Genomic DNA, 17,706 nt, shown 5'->3' on the forward strand with positions numbered 1-17,706 from the left:
AACCGAGGACCAAGTGGCAGCTTTGCAGGTCTCCTCAATAGAAGTAGATCTAAGGAAAGCTACAGATGCCACTGCCATGGCTCTAACTTTATGAGCTGTGACTCGACCCTCTGGATGCAGTCAAGCCTGAACATAGCAGAAAGAGATGCAAGCAGCCAACCAGTTGGAGATGGTTCACTTGGAAACTGGACGTCCCAACTTGTTTGGATCGAAAGAGACAAAAAGTTGAGGAGAAGATCTCTGTGGCTAAGTCCTTTGCAAGTAGAAAGCCAAAGCACGCTTGCAGTCCAGAGTATGAAGAGCTGTTTCTCCAAGATGAGAATGAGGCTTTGAAAAAAATTCTGGAAGCACAATGGATTGATTTAGATGAAATTCTGAAACAACTTTTGATAAGAATATAGGATTATGGAGGACCACTTTGTCATGATGGAATACTGTGAAAGGAGGGTCCGATACTAAAGCTTGTAGCTCGATGACTCTGCGAACAGACATGAGAGCAATGAGAAAAACCACTTTCCAAATGAGATATTTCTGATGAGCCGTAGACATTGATTCAAATGGAGACTTCATCAATCTGGCAAGAACCACGATGAGGTCCCAAACCACTGGAGGAGGTTTGAGAGGTGGTTTGACATTGAAAAGTCCTTTCATAACTGTTCGATTCCAGACTTCAGCTTTTTGATACAGTCATGTAACAATAAGTAGACAAAAGAGATCTTACTTACTATATCGGAATAAAGTAAATCCAAATCTTTTGTAATTATAAATATAAAATGTATTTAATTTGTATTGCACTTATTGAAAATATTGAAAATTAATAAAGAATTAAAAAAAAAAAAAGTCCTTTCATAAATCTGGAAACCATAGGATGAGCAGAGAGAGGTTTCCTTTCTAGTGGCTGATGGAAAGCAGCAATTGCACTGAGATGGACTCTAATGGATGTTGATTTGAGACCTGATTGAGATAAATGAAACAGGTAATCCAGAATTGAAGACAAGGAAGTAGACTGATGCTCCTTGTGATGCAGAGCGAACCAAGAAGAAAACCGAGTCCATTTCTGATTGTAACATTGCCTAGTGGCAGGTTTTCTGGAAGCTTCTAAAATGTCTACTACAGATTGAGAGAACTGTAGGTTGGTATTTACGTTGAAAGGTACCAAGTTATCAGGTGTAGAGACTGCAGGTTGGGATGAAGTAGAGAACCCTGACTCTGTGTAAGCAGAAATGGAAAAACTGGTAGAAGTAGAGGCTCCCTGCTGCTGAGTTGAAGTAGAAGGGAGAACCAAAATTGTCTGGGCCACCAAGGAGCTATCAGAATCATGGTGGCATGTTCTTGTTTGACAAGGGTCTTGAGGATGAGAGGAAATGGAGGAAATGCATACAGAAATTAGTTCTTCCATTCCAGAAGAAAGGCATCTGCCTCCAGGCGGTGAGGGGAGTATATCCTTGAGCAAAACTAAGGCAGTTTATGGTTGTGCGGAGACGCAAAGAGATCTATTTGAGGAGTCCCCCACTGAGAAAAAATGTGATGGAGAGGCAATGAATTGAGTGTCCATTTGTGAGGCTGTAGAAGACGACTCAATTTGTCTGCCAGGAAGTTTTTCTCTCCTTGAATGTAGACGGCTTTTAGAAAGATGTTGTGAAAAATTGCCCAGTTCCAAACCTTCTGAGCCTCTGTGCAAAGGGGAAGGGAACCTGTTCCTCCATGCTTGTTGACATAGTACATGGCTACGTGAATGTCTGTATGAATGAGAACTACGTTATTGTGAAGATGATGTTAAAAAGCTTTGAGAGCATTGAAAATCGCTCTGATTTCCAACTGATTGATGTGATACCGACGATCAATGCTGGACCAATGTCCTTGAGTGCGGAGACCATCGAGATGAGTCCTCCAAGCATAGGTCGAGGAATCTGTTGTGAGAACCTTCTGATAAGGGGGCGTTTGAAAAAGTAAACCTCTGGGGAGATTGGATGAATGCATCCACCAGTGGAGAGACTGTTTGAACGAAGGAGTCAGTGTGATGTGCTGAGAGAAAGAATCAGAAGCCTGCGCCCATTGAGAAGTCAGGGTCCATTCTGAGGTGAAGTCAGGCAAAAGGAGTCACGTGAACTATAGAGGCCATGTGACCTAGCAGAACCATCATGTGTCTCGTTGAGAGTGAAGTGAGGGGCAGCACTTTGTGACAAAGTTGTATATTCCGACGTTGTTGAGGAAGGAATGCTCTGAGTTGAACAGTGTCCAGTACAGCTCCAATGAACTGCAGAGTTTGAAAGGGTTGTAGCTGGGATTTTGGAAAGTTTATTTCAAATCCCAAACTTTGAAGGAACCAAATAGTCCGTTGGGTCGCTACATTAACCCCCTGAGATGTTGAATCTTTGATGAGCCAGTCGTCCAGGTACAGGAAAACCTGAAGACCATGACTGCACAGAGCTGCTGATATTACTACCAGGCACTTGGTGAAAACTCTGGGAGATGATGCCAGGCCGAAGGGTAGCATTCTGTATTGACAATGATGATTTCCCACCCGAAATCTGAAAAATTTGCAGAAGGCTGGATGAATGGGAATGTGAATGTAAGCCTCTTTGAGATCCAGAGAGCATAACCAATTGTTGTGATCCAGAAGGGGATACAAGGATGCTAGATACAGCATCTGAAATTTTTCTTTGACAAGAAATTTGTTGAGAGCTCTGAGGTCCAATATAGGTCGTAGATCTCCCGTCTTCTTCGGGACAAGGAAGTACCGGGAGTAAAACCCCGTGCTCTGCTGTTCCAGAGGAACTTCCTTGATGGCACAGAGACGAAGCAGAGCTTGAGCTTCCTGAAAAAGAAGGGTGAGCTGTGCCGAATTGGAAGGATACTTTCTTGGAGGGAGATCTGATGGAACCTGACGGAATTGAAGAGAGTAACCCTCCCTGATGATGGTGAGGACCCAGAGGTTGGATGTAATCAGTTTCCATCGTTGATAAAAATGATGGAGACGACCTCCGATGGGAAGAGGGGAAGACAGAGGCAGAAAGATTGATGTTATGCTGTGTTAGATGGTCAAAAAAAACTGAGTGGACTTGGGTGCGCAGGAGTCTGAGGTTTACGCTGCTGTTGTTGTTGTTGCTGCTGTTTCTTAGGAGGTGGTCTTGAATAAGGTGCTGATTTCTGAGGATAACACCTCTGATAAGTTGGAGGAGGCCTATAACTCTTAGCAGTGGAAGGCTTCAGCTTTGGCCTTACTATTGAGGCAAACAATTTCTCATGCTCAGAAAAGCGCTTTGTGGCTGCCTCAACTGAGTCATCAAACAGCTCTGACATGGAATGTTGGCCAGTCGATCTTGCAGGTTTGGATCCATGTCCACAGTTCGTAACCAGGCTAGACGATGCATGGCTACTGAGAATGCAGTGACCCTGGAAGACATTTCAAAAGCATCATATGCAGCTTGAACCATATGCATGCGAAGTTGACCTAGAGTAGAATGCATATGCTGGAAACCGATGTTTTGGGATATACTTGAAAAAAGCAGGCATAGCATTGACCCAATGCTTGAGATATGATGTGAAGACAAAATTATAGTTTAAAATCCTATTTGTCATCATAGAATTTTGATACAGCCGACGGCAAAACTTGTCCATGGTCCTTCCCTCTCGGCCAAGAGGAACAGGGGCATAAACTTTGGCAGGATTGGTTCTTTTTAAAGAAGACTCAACGGGAAGAGATTGATGGGATAGTTAAGACTTCTCAAATCCCTTACAATGAACCATCTTATATCTAGATTCCAACTTTGCTGGCACAGCAGGAATGGAGTATGGTGTATCTAGATTCCTCTTGAAAGTTTGAGAAAGGATGCCATTCATGGGTAATTTGAGATAATCTCTTGGAGGATTGGGCATACCCAGTTCTTCCAAATATTTCTTAAGAGTATTTTGAATCAGACTCCAAAGCAATGTTGAGATCTTTACTCATTTGGCATAAGAACTTTGTAAAGGATACCGGATCTGAAGAGGTATGACATTGTTGAGGAGAAGGAGGACGAGAGCCCCTTGAGGTACCTTTTACTACAGAGAAAGAAGGTTAAGCCTCTCTGGAATATTGGTACCGCAGATCTGAATCCATAGGCAAAGATGCAGATGAACGACCACTTCTGGAATGAATAGGAGAAGCACAACATTTTCGTTTTGAAGAACCAGCTGGTGAAGAAAACCTCGCAGGAGAGGAACTAGACTGGCAAGAATGCTGTAGCTCCACAATAGATTTCCTTGACATAGGAATTGGTGGTCTCGAAGAGTCTCGATAAACGAGGTCTTTCTTGAGAAGAAGACCTAGGCCTCGATGAATGTCTCGACAAATGTTGTGAAGAGGAATGTGCCTCGAATCACGAGGCAGTGATCGAGTCGAATCCATCCTCGATGAAGAATGTCGAGGAGTTCTCGCCCAGTGTATCGAAGAAGGCAATGGCTTATGTTGAGAGTTGGAAGTTGGAGATCAAAGTTGAGACACTTGTAAGGACTAAGCTTCTTGTATAGAGTGTTCAGACTTATCTCGAGATACTCTCAAGGACTTAACTCCTTGTACAGAGTGTGCAGATTGATCTTGAGGCACTCTCAAGGACTCAACTCCTTGAATAGAGGCTGGTCTCGAGGCACTCTCAAGGACTCGACTCCTTGTAATAGTGCTGAGTGCTCAGGCTGGACTGTAGAAAGCAGAGTCAAGGCAGGAGTCAATTTGGCAAGCATGTTACCAAACTCCTGATGCAGAATAGTTTCCAACATATTCTGCAAAGCCGGCACCGAGACCACTGGATCTGGTACAATTGATATGGCTATAGACTCCGAGGAAGACGACCTCGAAGACGAGTGCTTCCTTGATTTGGAGACATGCTTCCTGGGAAGCCTCAAAGAAACGGTGACCACTGAGGCCTGTGAGTCCTGAGTGGCTGGCTTCGATAGTTTACCTGAAGGAGACACTGAGGAGAGTGGCCCTTCCGGGGACGATTTTGCTGATTTCCCCAAGAATGAAGACTTCCCCATAGAGGGAGGCTTTAGTGAGGCCGAGACTTTGAGACCCATAGAAGACTTCGGTCCAGTCAAGATCGAGGTCGGAGTAGAGGTTTTTTGAGGAAGATCCATGGCCCCGAAAATTTTTTCAATCTGCACTCGACGATGTTTAAGGGCTCGATTTTGAAATGTAGAACAGCGAGCACTTGATTCCGGACAATGATCAGGTCCTAAACACTGAACACACCACTTATGTGAGTCAGTGATAGAGATTGCGCGTTGACACCGCCAAAGAAAAATTGAAAACTGTCTTTTTTTTTTTTTTTAATCACGCATACTGCAACAACTTGTGGAGAAAAAAGAAAAACACGGTCGCAGCAATGAGAAGACATGAACTAATTCTCGCTCAGAGCGTTGAAACGAGGGCATCTCAGCTCTGTGGAAAACTTAGAGCTGAGGAGACGCGCACCCTACATCGGGTGGGAAGGCACTTGCGCATCCGCGGTGCAGCAGTCACGAACTTTCTAAAAGTTCTTCAAGCAAGTCTGCTTATGAAGCTGTCCATATCGGGGCTCCGTGGTTGACGTCACCCATATGTTGAGAATATGCTGCCTGCTTGTCCTGGGATAAAGATCCAAATGGTTCATCCAGTCTACCCAACCCTACATGCTCCATAAAAAAATCAATCATTTAATTACAGTTGTCCTGGTAGTATGCTTAGGTTCTATCTACTGCAGTTTCCATCAAAGCCCACCCCAACCCATCTTAACCATTTCAGTCATCAAAGCCCCCCCCAGCCTGTCCTCAACTGAATGTCCACATACGGAACACATACCATAGTACACTGCCCAATACCGACCCAAGTTCCTTCAATATATAGCCATTATTTTCTGATTAGAGATCCTCTGTGTTTATCCCAGGCTCGTTTGAACTCTGTCACCGTTTTCTTCTCCATCAGATAAAGGCCAAATGGCCCATTCAGTCAGCCCATCCACTATCTTCTCCTCTCCCTAAGAGATCCCACACACCTGCTCCACGCTTTCTTTAATTCAGACAGTCTTTGTCTCCACCACCTCTACCGGGAGACTATTCCACGCATCTACCACTCTTTCTGTAAAAAGGTATTTCCTCAGATTACTCCTGAGCCTATCACCTCTTAACTTCATCCTATACCCTCTCTGGAGTTTCCTTTCAATTGAAAGAGACCCTTGTCATAAGCATTTATGCTACGTAAGTATTTAAACCTCTATCATATCTCCCCTCCCCTGCCTTTCCTCCAAAGTATACTTATTGAGATCTTCGAATCTGTTATACTACATATGAAGCTATACTGTCAAACACAAACTGATGGTACATATGTAAAATGCTACGGCCACTGGCAAACTATCCAGTCAGTCTTTTTAATAAGGCTTTTGTAATGGCAGGAGAAAGGAAGTAGAGTCAGCACCAAAACCATCTCATTTTTTTTACCTGCTCTTCGGGGATCGGGTCCTTGTCCTCAATAAGAATCGCAGGGGGTGACAAAGGCTGACTGATGCAGTGGGAATTCTCACAAGATGGTTTCGGTATGTCTTATGAGAAAAAAAATAAAACAGCAGAGGAAATTAATTGACAGTATGCCATGAATTAAAATGTCACCATCTGTTACCTTAATGAACCAACACCGATGGGCAAGGTAGCTTAATGCTGGGAAATGTGTACTTTGTGGTACACCGTCATTAGCACGTAGGACAACTGTGCCCCGACAATTCCGCTCTGACAAGTGCGTGCATGAAGGGAGCGGGATTTTCGGGGAGCAATTGTAAGTGTAGTGGGGAGGGGGGGTGTTGCAACAATGTTCGCATTCAGAGCCCCTTGATGGGAGCGTGAGTGTAGTGGGGGCTTCCCCCCCCACGAAAGCGCAAATACCCCCCCCCAAAACTCCGCAGAGTGGAAAGTAAAGGTTTTAGGGCGGCGCACATTTGTCCTGCGCGCAAATGGCGGGGCAGAATTGTTGGCGCACCAATGTCCTGTGCGCATTTGACGGGTTACCATACTTTGTAAACCACTAAGAACTTATTTGTGGATGGTAAATATATAAATGATATGAAATATAAATGGAGTTTTTTTTTCATTACTTTGATTGTCAACCGTTTTGATCCTTTTTGGCAAATTGGGCAGTATATAAAGATTTTAATAAACATAAAAGGTGCCACAGAATGATATCTAGCAAAGCACACACTTAGCAGCAAAGAGACTGTTTTCACAAGACTTCTTCCGAGCCTGCATCCACTATGCACAGGGCATCCACTATGTTTTCCCAGGAGCTTGCAAGCAAAAGCAGAAACAAACAAAAAAACAACAACCCAAAGGTTTGGCTGGCAAGGACCACTTGGCCCACCCCATCTATCCATTAGGAACTGCCTACTGTGCTTCCTCCACCCCTGGATGTTTTAAGAAGGGATTCTGTCTCTGCTTTGATTGCACAGGAAATCTGCTACAACAGGTACCCGGCCTCATGCCACAGCTGCTTTGCTTTGGAAGCTAACAAAGGAGCACTGTCAAGACCTTCTATCTATTTATATCCCAGAGAGGCTTAAGCTTTGATGAAACATAATCCTTTTAAAAAAAAAAAAAAAAACCCATTATCTGAATAACTATATTTAGGACTGGCATGTGTAAATAGCTGAATAACAGGAGTAGGAGCCACTGGAAACCAAACACCCATGCTTCGCTATCTATCTCGTACTTAAAAAAAGCTTACTCTGGGAATGCAAATGATATTTTAATGACATGGGTCGGTAGCATGGAATGCTGCTACTATTTGGGTTTTTGCCAGGCACTTGACTTGGATTGGCTTCCGTGAAGATGAGATACCGGGCAAGATGGACCACTGGTCTGATCCAGTAAGGCTATTCTTATGTGAGCCAAGTATATGACAATCAAGCCATTGTGACATCACTGATGATGTTGGCTCTTAGGCATTGGTAGAATGAGGCATTATGACATCACAACCTCAGCTCTGGAATGTTGCTACTATTTGATACTTGTGACTTGGATTGCCCTCTGCAAAGACGGGATACTGGGCTAGACTGATCATTGGTCTGACCCAGTAAGACCATTCTTATGTTCTTAAATACTAGAACTTTATTAGGCTGAGGCATTCTTTAAATTAAACAATACTCAATTGAGCTTCTAAAAATAGTTCCTCTATTCCCTCCCCTGCCAGTCACCCAGACCCTGAATATGAATGCAGAGGATATGGCTACTTGTTGATTCATAAAATTTGCTTGCGCTGCTGTTTTGGAAATAACAAATTCCTGTATAAAATTTAAATTACAACAAAAACAAACCCCAGAATTTGAAGGGGGTCGAGGAAAGCAAGACTGCCAAGTCTAAGCTTGTTTAACTTTCAAATGGAAGCTCAAGAGAACCAACATACAAGAGAAACATGAACCAAAAATATAATTTTATTATGTTTTATGGCAAATTCCATGTCAGACATGGCAGGAGAAACTTTCCAAACAATAAGTATAACTGAGTAACAATTAGGATGCATACAATTCTGTTTGATTGAATGTACCATAATCGTTACTCAGGTACCAAAAATAAAAGAAAATTAGACTGTGAGCCTACTAGGAATAAAGAAAATACCTGCATAATTGTTTATAATCCCGCTCATCAATGGAGGTTGTCTAAGTGGTTTTTACATTCAGGCACCACAGAAAGGCAGCATATCAAACCCACTATCCTACCCCGGATTATTTTAAAATACAAAAGAAAGGTTAAGTTCAGTCAATAGTCACCTGAACAACCCGGGGTAGTAAGGAAGGCCCATATTCTATAAATGGTGCCTAACATAAGTTGAAAATGACGTTAAAATTATTTTTAAAGGAAAAATGTAGGTACCCACCAGTGCCTTAAATGGCACCTGTACTGTGCCTAGGAGAGGCGCTTTACGACACTAACAAAACTGTAGACGCGGATAATGCCGGAAGTGGCGTTAGGCGTCATAAAACACCTCCATAGGTGTGATTCACACAAAAGGTAGGCACCGGAAATGCAGGCCTTGAAAACTCTGGCCTACATTTCTAGTGCCTACCTTTTCCGAAGCCGCGAGTCTAGAAATGACGCCGTTGCCTGACTGGCGGCCGTTTTTTAAGGCCGCCGCCAACAACAGCGTCATTTATAGAATCCGGGTCTATGGGGGGGGGGGGGGGGTTTAGACTGATCAAAACTAGCTGAGTCAGAGATGATAGAGGGGTAGCAGAAGACGGAATTCAAGAGAGAAGGAAGATTAGTGGAGGGTCTCTAGGGCTGGTCCAGTTTCGTATCTTTGTAAAAACAAGACACCTTCGAGTAGCTCCTACTCTTTTAAAGATGCTGTTTAATAGCAATTGCCCTTCTAAGGACAATCTAAGGACAATTTGAGTTCCTTTCTTTTAGCCTTTCCCTACCTTTTGTTCTCTTCTTCTGTGTTTCTTTCCTATAACTCTCTGAAAATACCCACCCTCTTCTCTACCTTCACTAATCATAACCACTGATCTCTTCTTGTAACAGACCAACCATAAATTCTTTTTAATCCGCCTTGAACCGCAAGGTAATGGCGGAATAGAAATCTCTAATGTAATGTAACATTGTAGCTCGACCCCTTCTTTCCTTTTGTACAAGTCTGTCTGTTTAGTTAATTGTCCCCCACAAATATGTTTGTTAACTTGAATGTTTTTATTGATCAATGTATTACCACCTAGAAGCCTGATTAGGCGGCGTAACAAATTTTTAAATCAACTTGAAACTTAAAAGGAAACTTTTGCCTTTAAGTGGATGATAACATGCCCCTGAGACAGAAGCAGCGATGAGAAGTGAAGTGGACTCATCTCACTGTACCCTATTGCCTTAGTCTTCTGTTCCTTGTTTGCTAGCTGTTATATATGTTACCCGGGGAGGACAGGATATAAATCGAACTAAATAAAGAAATGATAACTGAATGCTTGGCATTTAAGATTTAGGCTGGAAAAGTGCAAAATCTTGCATTTGGGCTGCAAAACGCCAAGAGAGCAGTGCATGAATGTGTGTGTGTGTGGGGGGGGGGGGGAGGGGGGCGAGACAACTGACCTGCAGAGATCACTTGGAACATTCACATTCCAGCCAGCAACAGTACTACCTTTCTCTAAGTTCGGTGGGGTTTTGATTGTTCCAGGTTTGAGTGGTTTTAATTTTAACGGAAAATTAGGAAAGAATGATTTGAACTTAGTATAGTATTAACATCGGGATCTGGATAGTCCCTTCAGTTGTCATTATCCCTCCTTTCTCTGCACCCCACATCAATAACACAACACACATTAATGTGGTAAATAGCCGCAGCTCTTTATTAAATCACATTAACCAATAAATTAACTTGCATAAATTAACATCATTAACATATTGAACCTCAATTAACAATCAACCTCAGCAAGCTCCTCCCGAGCTACCCTGTGTAAACAGTACCTTTGCCCCCGACCCCGCCACCAACAGCAAGTGTCTGAGGGGTGGCATCACCTCATGCCCCTTTAACCTGGGTCACCTGACCCCACGGCACGGCTCCCAGCCGGCCCACCGCTCATCGCCGGATGAGCCCCAGCACCCAGTAGCTCGGGAGACCCGCCTCCCATGCCACGCAATCTCATTAAAGGGAGGGAGGGTGGGCAAATTCTGCCTTGGAGGACCTCAACGAACTTAGTCCTCCAAGGCTCGTATCTAAAAACCCTCTGCAGAAACACCCCCTTTTTCTACACTACCCAACCCCTGCCTCTCCTTTTGGCGCGAACCCCTCCCCTTCTTCCATACACTTCTCCTTCTAACGGTTCTCATCCACCACCACCACCCCCCTCCCTACCTTGCCTGAATGCAACCCCAGGGCCTCCCAGCCCCGTGTTAAACTCCGCCCTTTGAGACCAGCTCTCGTGCTCCTTCTTTCTGATGTTTTTGTTCACTAACAATAAAATTACAAGTTCCAAAATGCACTACCGTGCCAGCCTAGTCATGTGATTATTTGCACTGTTATGACTGTATGTTTGCATTTACACATTAGGATCATAACTGGCGCATTAGCTCTATCGTGATCTTATCTACGTTTATGCTTAGGGTATTAGTTTAGTACAATGCTTACTTGTAACTTATGTTGATTTATTTGTTTTTCTCCAATATCAATTGATTTGGAATTTGTGGTGTTTGCCAGAAGATTTGGTAAGAACGGACAGCGTAGCTGATTTTACGAACAGTTTGGACAAGTTCCTGGAGGAAAAGTCCATAGTCTGTTATTGAGAGAGACACGGGGGAAGCCACTGCTTACCCTGGATTCACAGAGAGCCCGGGGATGTTTCACAGTTGACACCTTTCTGGGTGTAAGCCAGTGGCAGCCGTTACCTCTGGGGGTCCGGAGGAGGGCTGTGTGACTGAGGGCTCTCTAAAAAAATTCACAAATATAGCCCAGGTGTAGTGGTTTCTTCCTTGTCACTACAGGCAGTCTCTCTCCCTGATCTCAGTTTCCTTCTTGGGGCTTGGGAGATTTCTTTGTTTTCAGTCTATCTCAGCTCCCATTTTTCGGGTTTTGTTAATATTTACCCTGGATTGGTAGCATGCAATGTTGCTCCTGTTTGGGGTTCCGGAATCTTATGTTACTCTTTTGGATTCCAGAATCTTGCTATTCTTTAGGATTCTGAATGGAATGTTGATACTCCTTGGGTTTTGGCCAGGTACTAGTGACCTGGATTGGCCACCGTGAGAACGGGCTACTGGGCTTGATGGACCATTGGTCTGACCCAGTAAGACTATTCTTATGTTTTTATGTATTAGGTTATTTTATAAACTATTTGTTATATATTGCTTTGAGCTAATTAAATTTTTCAAAAAGATAAAGACAAAAGTCACACAGCTAAACGGCAGAAATGAAAGATGTGGCAATTGGCTCTAATATAACAAAATCTGGCTGTGAATCAAATGGCAGGCTTAATAATGAAACAAAATAACAAAGAGCCGAAACAGAATGCCTCAACACTGCAACTGCAACACTGTAACTATAAAATCTGTCAGTGAGCTTTCATGTGGCAGACTTTCATGTAACAAAAAATAAACAAGCCAATATTGAAAAGAAGCATTTAGCTCTGAATTAAGAGAAACATCTTGAGCTCTTTGGTAAAACTCTGTAAAGTACATAAGTAGTCGCCTCCGCCGGGGCAGACCAGAGGTCCATCCTGCCCAGCGGTCCGCTCATGCGGCGGCCCATCAGGCATATTGCCTGAGCAGCAGTCCCTGACTAATTTTATGCCTACCTCTACACTTATCTCTAAACCTTCCACTGCTCTTATCTGTACCCCTCAATCCCTTTGTCCTCCAGGAACCTATCCAGGTCTTCCTTGAAACCCTGTACTGTGCTATTTCCTATCACGGCCTCCGGAAGGGTGTTCCATGTGTCCACCACCCTCTGTGTGAAAAAGAATTTCCTTGCGTTTGTTCTAAACCTGTCCCCCTTCAATTTCATCGAGTGACCCCTTGTTCTTGTGGTTTCTTTCAAATTGAAAAATCTGTCCATGTCAACCTTTTCGATGCCCCTCAGGATCTTGAAGGTCTCTATCATATCTCCTCTGAGTCTCCGCTTCTCCAGGGAGAACAGCCCCAGCCTCTTCAGTCTGTCAGTGTATGTAAGGTTTTCCATACCCTTAATCAGTTTAGTTGCTCTTCTCTGGACTCCCTCAAGCATTGCCATGTCCTTTTTGAGGTACGGTGACCAGTACTGTACACAGTAAAGCAGCAAAGCCGTGCCGGATTTCTTGTGAAAAGCACAAGAGCCAACAATTTACCTTGAAGAAGCCTTTTTGGGCGAAATGGGTCCCGTCTGGATCATTAGTGCACACAGAATTAGCAGAACTAACATCGAGCATGGCTTTGCTCCTTTACAGACTTTTACCAAGGAGCTTAAGATGTTTCTCCAATTCAGAGCTAAGTGGTTCTTTTCAGTACTGGCTTATTTTTTGTTACATGAAAGTCTGCCACATGAAAGCTCACTGACAAATTTTATAGTTAGTGTTGCAGCACTCTATTCAAGAGGCATTTTGTTTCGGCTCTTTGTTATTTTGTTTCATTATTAAGCCTGTCATTTGATTCACAGCCAGACTTTGTTATATTAGAACCAATTGCCACAGCTCTCAGTTCTGCCGTTTAGCTGTGTGACTTTTGTCTTATCTTTTTGAAAAATTTAATTAGTTCTAAGTTTTTGAAGTTTGACAGCTACGTGTTTTTATACACGTCACAAATAAGAAATTATATATTAAAAAAAATGAAAAAAGTAAATAATTAAAAGTTTTCTTAGGATCTGTGATAGATACCATCATCCAAATATTACCATTTGACACTTATATGCCATAAGGTATGGATATCCGAGATCCTTTGTTTCCTTTTCAAAAACATTTGGGGGCATGCATTGTTCACTGAGTTAGTTTCTTTGGTAGGAACTTTTGTAAAACCAACCCACCTCCGCTTGTTCAGTCAACCTGGAAGGTGGTTGGCAATAGAGGTCTGCACGGGAATGGGGATCGCGGGAATCCCGAGGGATCCCACGGGAATCCCACCCTAACCCACGGGGACCTCCCTCTGGCCCACAGGACTCCCACGGGGACCCCCCTCTAGCCAACGGGACTCCCACAGGGATGGAAGGCTTTGGAAGCAGGGTTCGTCCATATAATATAATGGACACGTTAGCTTTAGTAAAAGAGGGGGTTTATAAGTTAATTACCTGAACAGAAAACAAAAAAAGGGTTCCACCAAAGAGATTCCACAAGGAAAACAGCAGCGCAAACACAAAAGAAACTGTGGAATTGATGATCCTGTCAGAAGTAATTGCTGCTATTTATGGGGACGGGCGGGGATGGAGGTAATTCCTTGCAGGGACGGGTGGGGACGGAGAGGATCCTGATGGGGATGGGTGGGGACGGAGAGGATCCTGACGGGGACGGGTGGGGACGGAGAGAATCCTGACGGGGATGGGTGGAATTTCTGTCCCCGTGCAACTCTCTAGTTGGCAATCTTACTTTGCTACAATATTCTGCAGTGAATTCCATATGTCTTTAGAATTTTTCAAGTTTGGGGCCCTTTTACTAAAGTGCGTTAGACTTTGCAGTTTCTGCAGCTTAACATGGCACCATCTTCTTTTCAGGTCCTGTGTTAATGGAAATGTTAACAGGTGGAATGACAGGTACTAAGGGCAGGGGCGGGCAGGGGCACAGTGAGGGGGGTGCGGTTCGCCTTGGGCACAGTCTTCCTAAGGGCGTATCGGCGCCCCTCCTCCTCTCCGATCCTCCCCCTCTGCTACTCTCCTTGCCATGCGCACCCCTTGCCTTCCCCTCATACCTTTTTGGCGCTCTCTCTGATGTCACTTCCATGACCCGTGCCTAGGAAGTGACGTTAAAGGGGAGCTGAAACAGATGTGGTCAGCATACGGCTCACGCCAGAGAAGTTTTAAAGGTACAGAGAAAGGGCAGGCGCACTTAACTCACAGTCTAGCGTGCGGTACTGTCAAAATAATACAAAACCCGATACCATGCATGTGTGGTAAAAGTTACCAGGTGCTAAAGTGCACATTAACTGGTGACGGAATAATCGCGCGCCAGACACCAGCGCGCCGACAATCGAGCGCTGACAATTCGGCAGATACAAGCGCGTCGCGGAAAACTTAGTTTTAAAGAGCTCCGATGGGGGGGGGGGTGTTTACTGCATACTGTTCGTGCTGCCGTTGGGGGTGTGTGTGGGGGGGTGCAACCCCCCACATTATTGAGAAAACGGAACTTTTCCCGCAAAAAAATCAGGAAAAGTTCCATTTTCTCTATAATGGAGGGTTCCAACCCCCCAAATTCCCCCCCAGCAGCAGCATGAACAGTATGCAGTAAACACCCCCCCATCCGAGCTCTTTAAAACTAAGTTTTTCTGCAGCGCGCTGGTGTCTTGCGCTGAATTGCCTGCCCTCCATTGTCGGCGTGCTGGTGTCTCACATGTGACTGATTATGAACCCATTAACTGCCTAATGCACTTTAGTAAAAAAAAAAAAAAAAAAAAAGGACCCCTTTGTATTAAGCCTATGTTTTGAATTTTTTTTTTTTTAAATTAGAATCAACTGTTTCAAAACTGGATCACACTAAAAATGCATCTAGAAATAGTGTTGATGCAAAAAATCAGATGCACATGGATTTGGAACCATGACCTGTTACTGAGTTTGTTCTGTCTTAAATAAATGTTCTAAAAAAATAAAATATCAAAAAATCAAAACCCCTAATTGACTTTAAAATGAATCACTTAGAAATGTAAAATTTGTAAACATCTAGAATCAGAAGCTCTGAAAGCATCAGAATATTAATTTTCTCTTGCAATTCTTATGTCCTTGCAGTCACAAATCAGGACAGTGTAACTACTAAAGCTTACAGAAAACAAAAAAAAAGTGGAACTGATGATCTTGATGAGAACTTTAATTTGAATAAGGTGCAGAAATTGACAAAATGAATTGTTCAATAATACAAAACCCCCCACAGTATATGAATAACGGCATAGACCCAACACGGACCGTGTTTCGGCTTCTTCCGGCACTGCTATGTGCCACAAACTGAGAACTTTGCAAAAACACCACAAATACTGTGCGCAAATGAGTATTTTGTTGCGTTTTTGGCAAAGTCCTCAGTTTGTGTGGCTCATAGCAGTACCGGACGCCGGAAGAAATTGAAACACGGCCCGTGTCGGGTCTATGCCACAATTCATATACAGTACTGTGTTTTTTTTGTATTATTGAACAATTCATTTTGTCAATTTCTGCACCTTATTCAAATTAAAGTTTTCATCAAGATCATCAGTTCCACATTTTTTTTGTTTTCTGCTCTGGTTTCAACTTTGTGGAACTTCTTTGGTGGACATTTTTTGTTTCTTCACTGCTAAAGCTTACACCAATGTTTTGCAAGAACCTGTTTGAAACTAATTATGTAATGCCTGCCGGCTCTCCACCAGTTTCATGACACATTTACAGTGGTGCATTTGGTCTTTTATAACAGTAATTGCTTGGTGGTTTGACCAGAAGTCAAATGATCTGTATTCCCATGGAGCAGACATTTACTCTCCTAGGAAGTGATCGATGAGAAGATAGAAAAGAGTACCTGATAACAGTTACACCACTCCCCCGATCCAGCAGGGGAGAATACTTTAAATATATATTTTTTATTTCTCTTGATACTTATTTTTTATCTCTATTTTTTTATTTATTTTAAATTCTATCTTTAAATTTATTTATTCATTACTTGGTGGAATATTCATTTCTATCTCTGTCTTTATATTTTATCTTTATTTTTCATAAATTGTCTCTTTAGGTACTTTAGTTAGATTGTGAGCCTTTGGGACAGTTAGGGAATTTCCAAGTACCTATCTTATTTATTTTTATTTATTGTATCTTTTAATGCATTCATTTTTGTAAACCGCTTAGAAACCTCACTGTTATTAGCGGTATATAAGAATTAAATTAAATTGCAGCAGGATAAGAAGGGAATCCATTTAGTATCAGTGTGGAGGAGATTCTGACAATCAAGGTACTTACAAAGCACAGTTTCTGTTTATTCTTGAAGCCAGCCTGGCATAATACAGGGGTGAAAAATGTAGTTATATTTATGAAGAGCATAACTCAGTGTCTGTCTACTGCTCGCTGAATATATCCTTCAAAATGATTACAGGTCAAATTGAAATATATAAACTATGGAGATTGTGGATGGGCAGACTGGATGGGCCATTTGGCCTTAATCTGCCTTTATGTTTCTATCTATCTATTACAGAACTGGAAATCAAGATCCATAAAAGCTCAAAACCATTTATAGACAAGGTCTTGGCCCTTATGACCCAAACCATCTCCATAGGAGATCCGCACAATAAACCCCTCCACAGACTCACCTCAGAGTCTGGAAACTATTCACACCACTGGATTATTCTTACTTTGGAACTTGTCCAACACTTGTTCGACACTTCAACACTACATGCTGTGGATGAAATATTCTGGAGATATGGCTCACAAATCAACACAAACTTCATTTATCATTTTGGATAAGAACAAGCCCCATAAAATTCCCAAAGTATAAAGGCATGATGAAACTGGTTCCTCCAAATAGTTTATAAATGAAGAAAGCCAAATGCAAAATCTTCTGAAATGAAAGGAATTATCTTTAAATTTCTCCATAAAAAAGTGCTAAATTTCAAAGTTCTGCAAAGAGCACTGGAGTGTGCACTCACATAAATGCTTCAGTTACAACTAAGAGCCAGAATTAAAATAATGAGAGAGAGTGAGAGAGACAGACAGAGAGACATTGACACATAGAGAGAGACAGACAGAGAGAGAGAGACAGACAGAGAGACAAAGAGAGAGTCAAACAGACAGAGAGACAAAGAGAGAGTCAAACAGAGAGATAGAGTCAGAGAGAGTGAGACAAAGAGAGCTAGACAGAGACAGACAGAGACAGACAGAGAGAGCTAGACAGAGACAGACAGAGAGAGATAGACAGAGACAGACAGATAGAGAGAGAGAGACAGACAGACAGAGAGACAAAGAGAGAGTCAAACAGAGAGATAGAGTCAGAGAGAGTGAGACAGAGAGAGATAGACAGAGACAGACAGAGAGAGATAGACAGAGACAGACAGAGAGAGACAGACAGACAGACAGAGAGACAAAGAGAGAGTCAAACAGAGAGATAG

General features: G+C 42.9%; 1 protein-coding gene across 7 annotated transcripts in view; it reads right to left on the bottom strand.

Moving 5' to 3' along the window:
• Window positions 1-17,706, bottom strand: part of VEZT (vezatin, adherens junctions transmembrane protein) — a 105,952-nt gene that overhangs the window by 25,740 nt on the left and 62,506 nt on the right. For all 7 annotated transcript variants that reach the window (XM_033953305.1, XM_033953299.1, XM_033953298.1 and 4 more), the window contains one exon: window positions 6,454-6,554. In XM_033953305.1, the coding sequence (XP_033809196.1) occupies window positions 6,454-6,554 (101 nt within the window). The remainder of the gene's footprint in view (window positions 1-6,453; window positions 6,555-17,706) is intronic.

Source organism: Geotrypetes seraphini, chromosome 7, assembly GCF_902459505.1.
Source record: "Geotrypetes seraphini chromosome 7, aGeoSer1.1, whole genome shotgun sequence".
Lineage (NCBI taxonomy): Eukaryota > Metazoa > Chordata > Amphibia > Gymnophiona > Dermophiidae > Geotrypetes > Geotrypetes seraphini.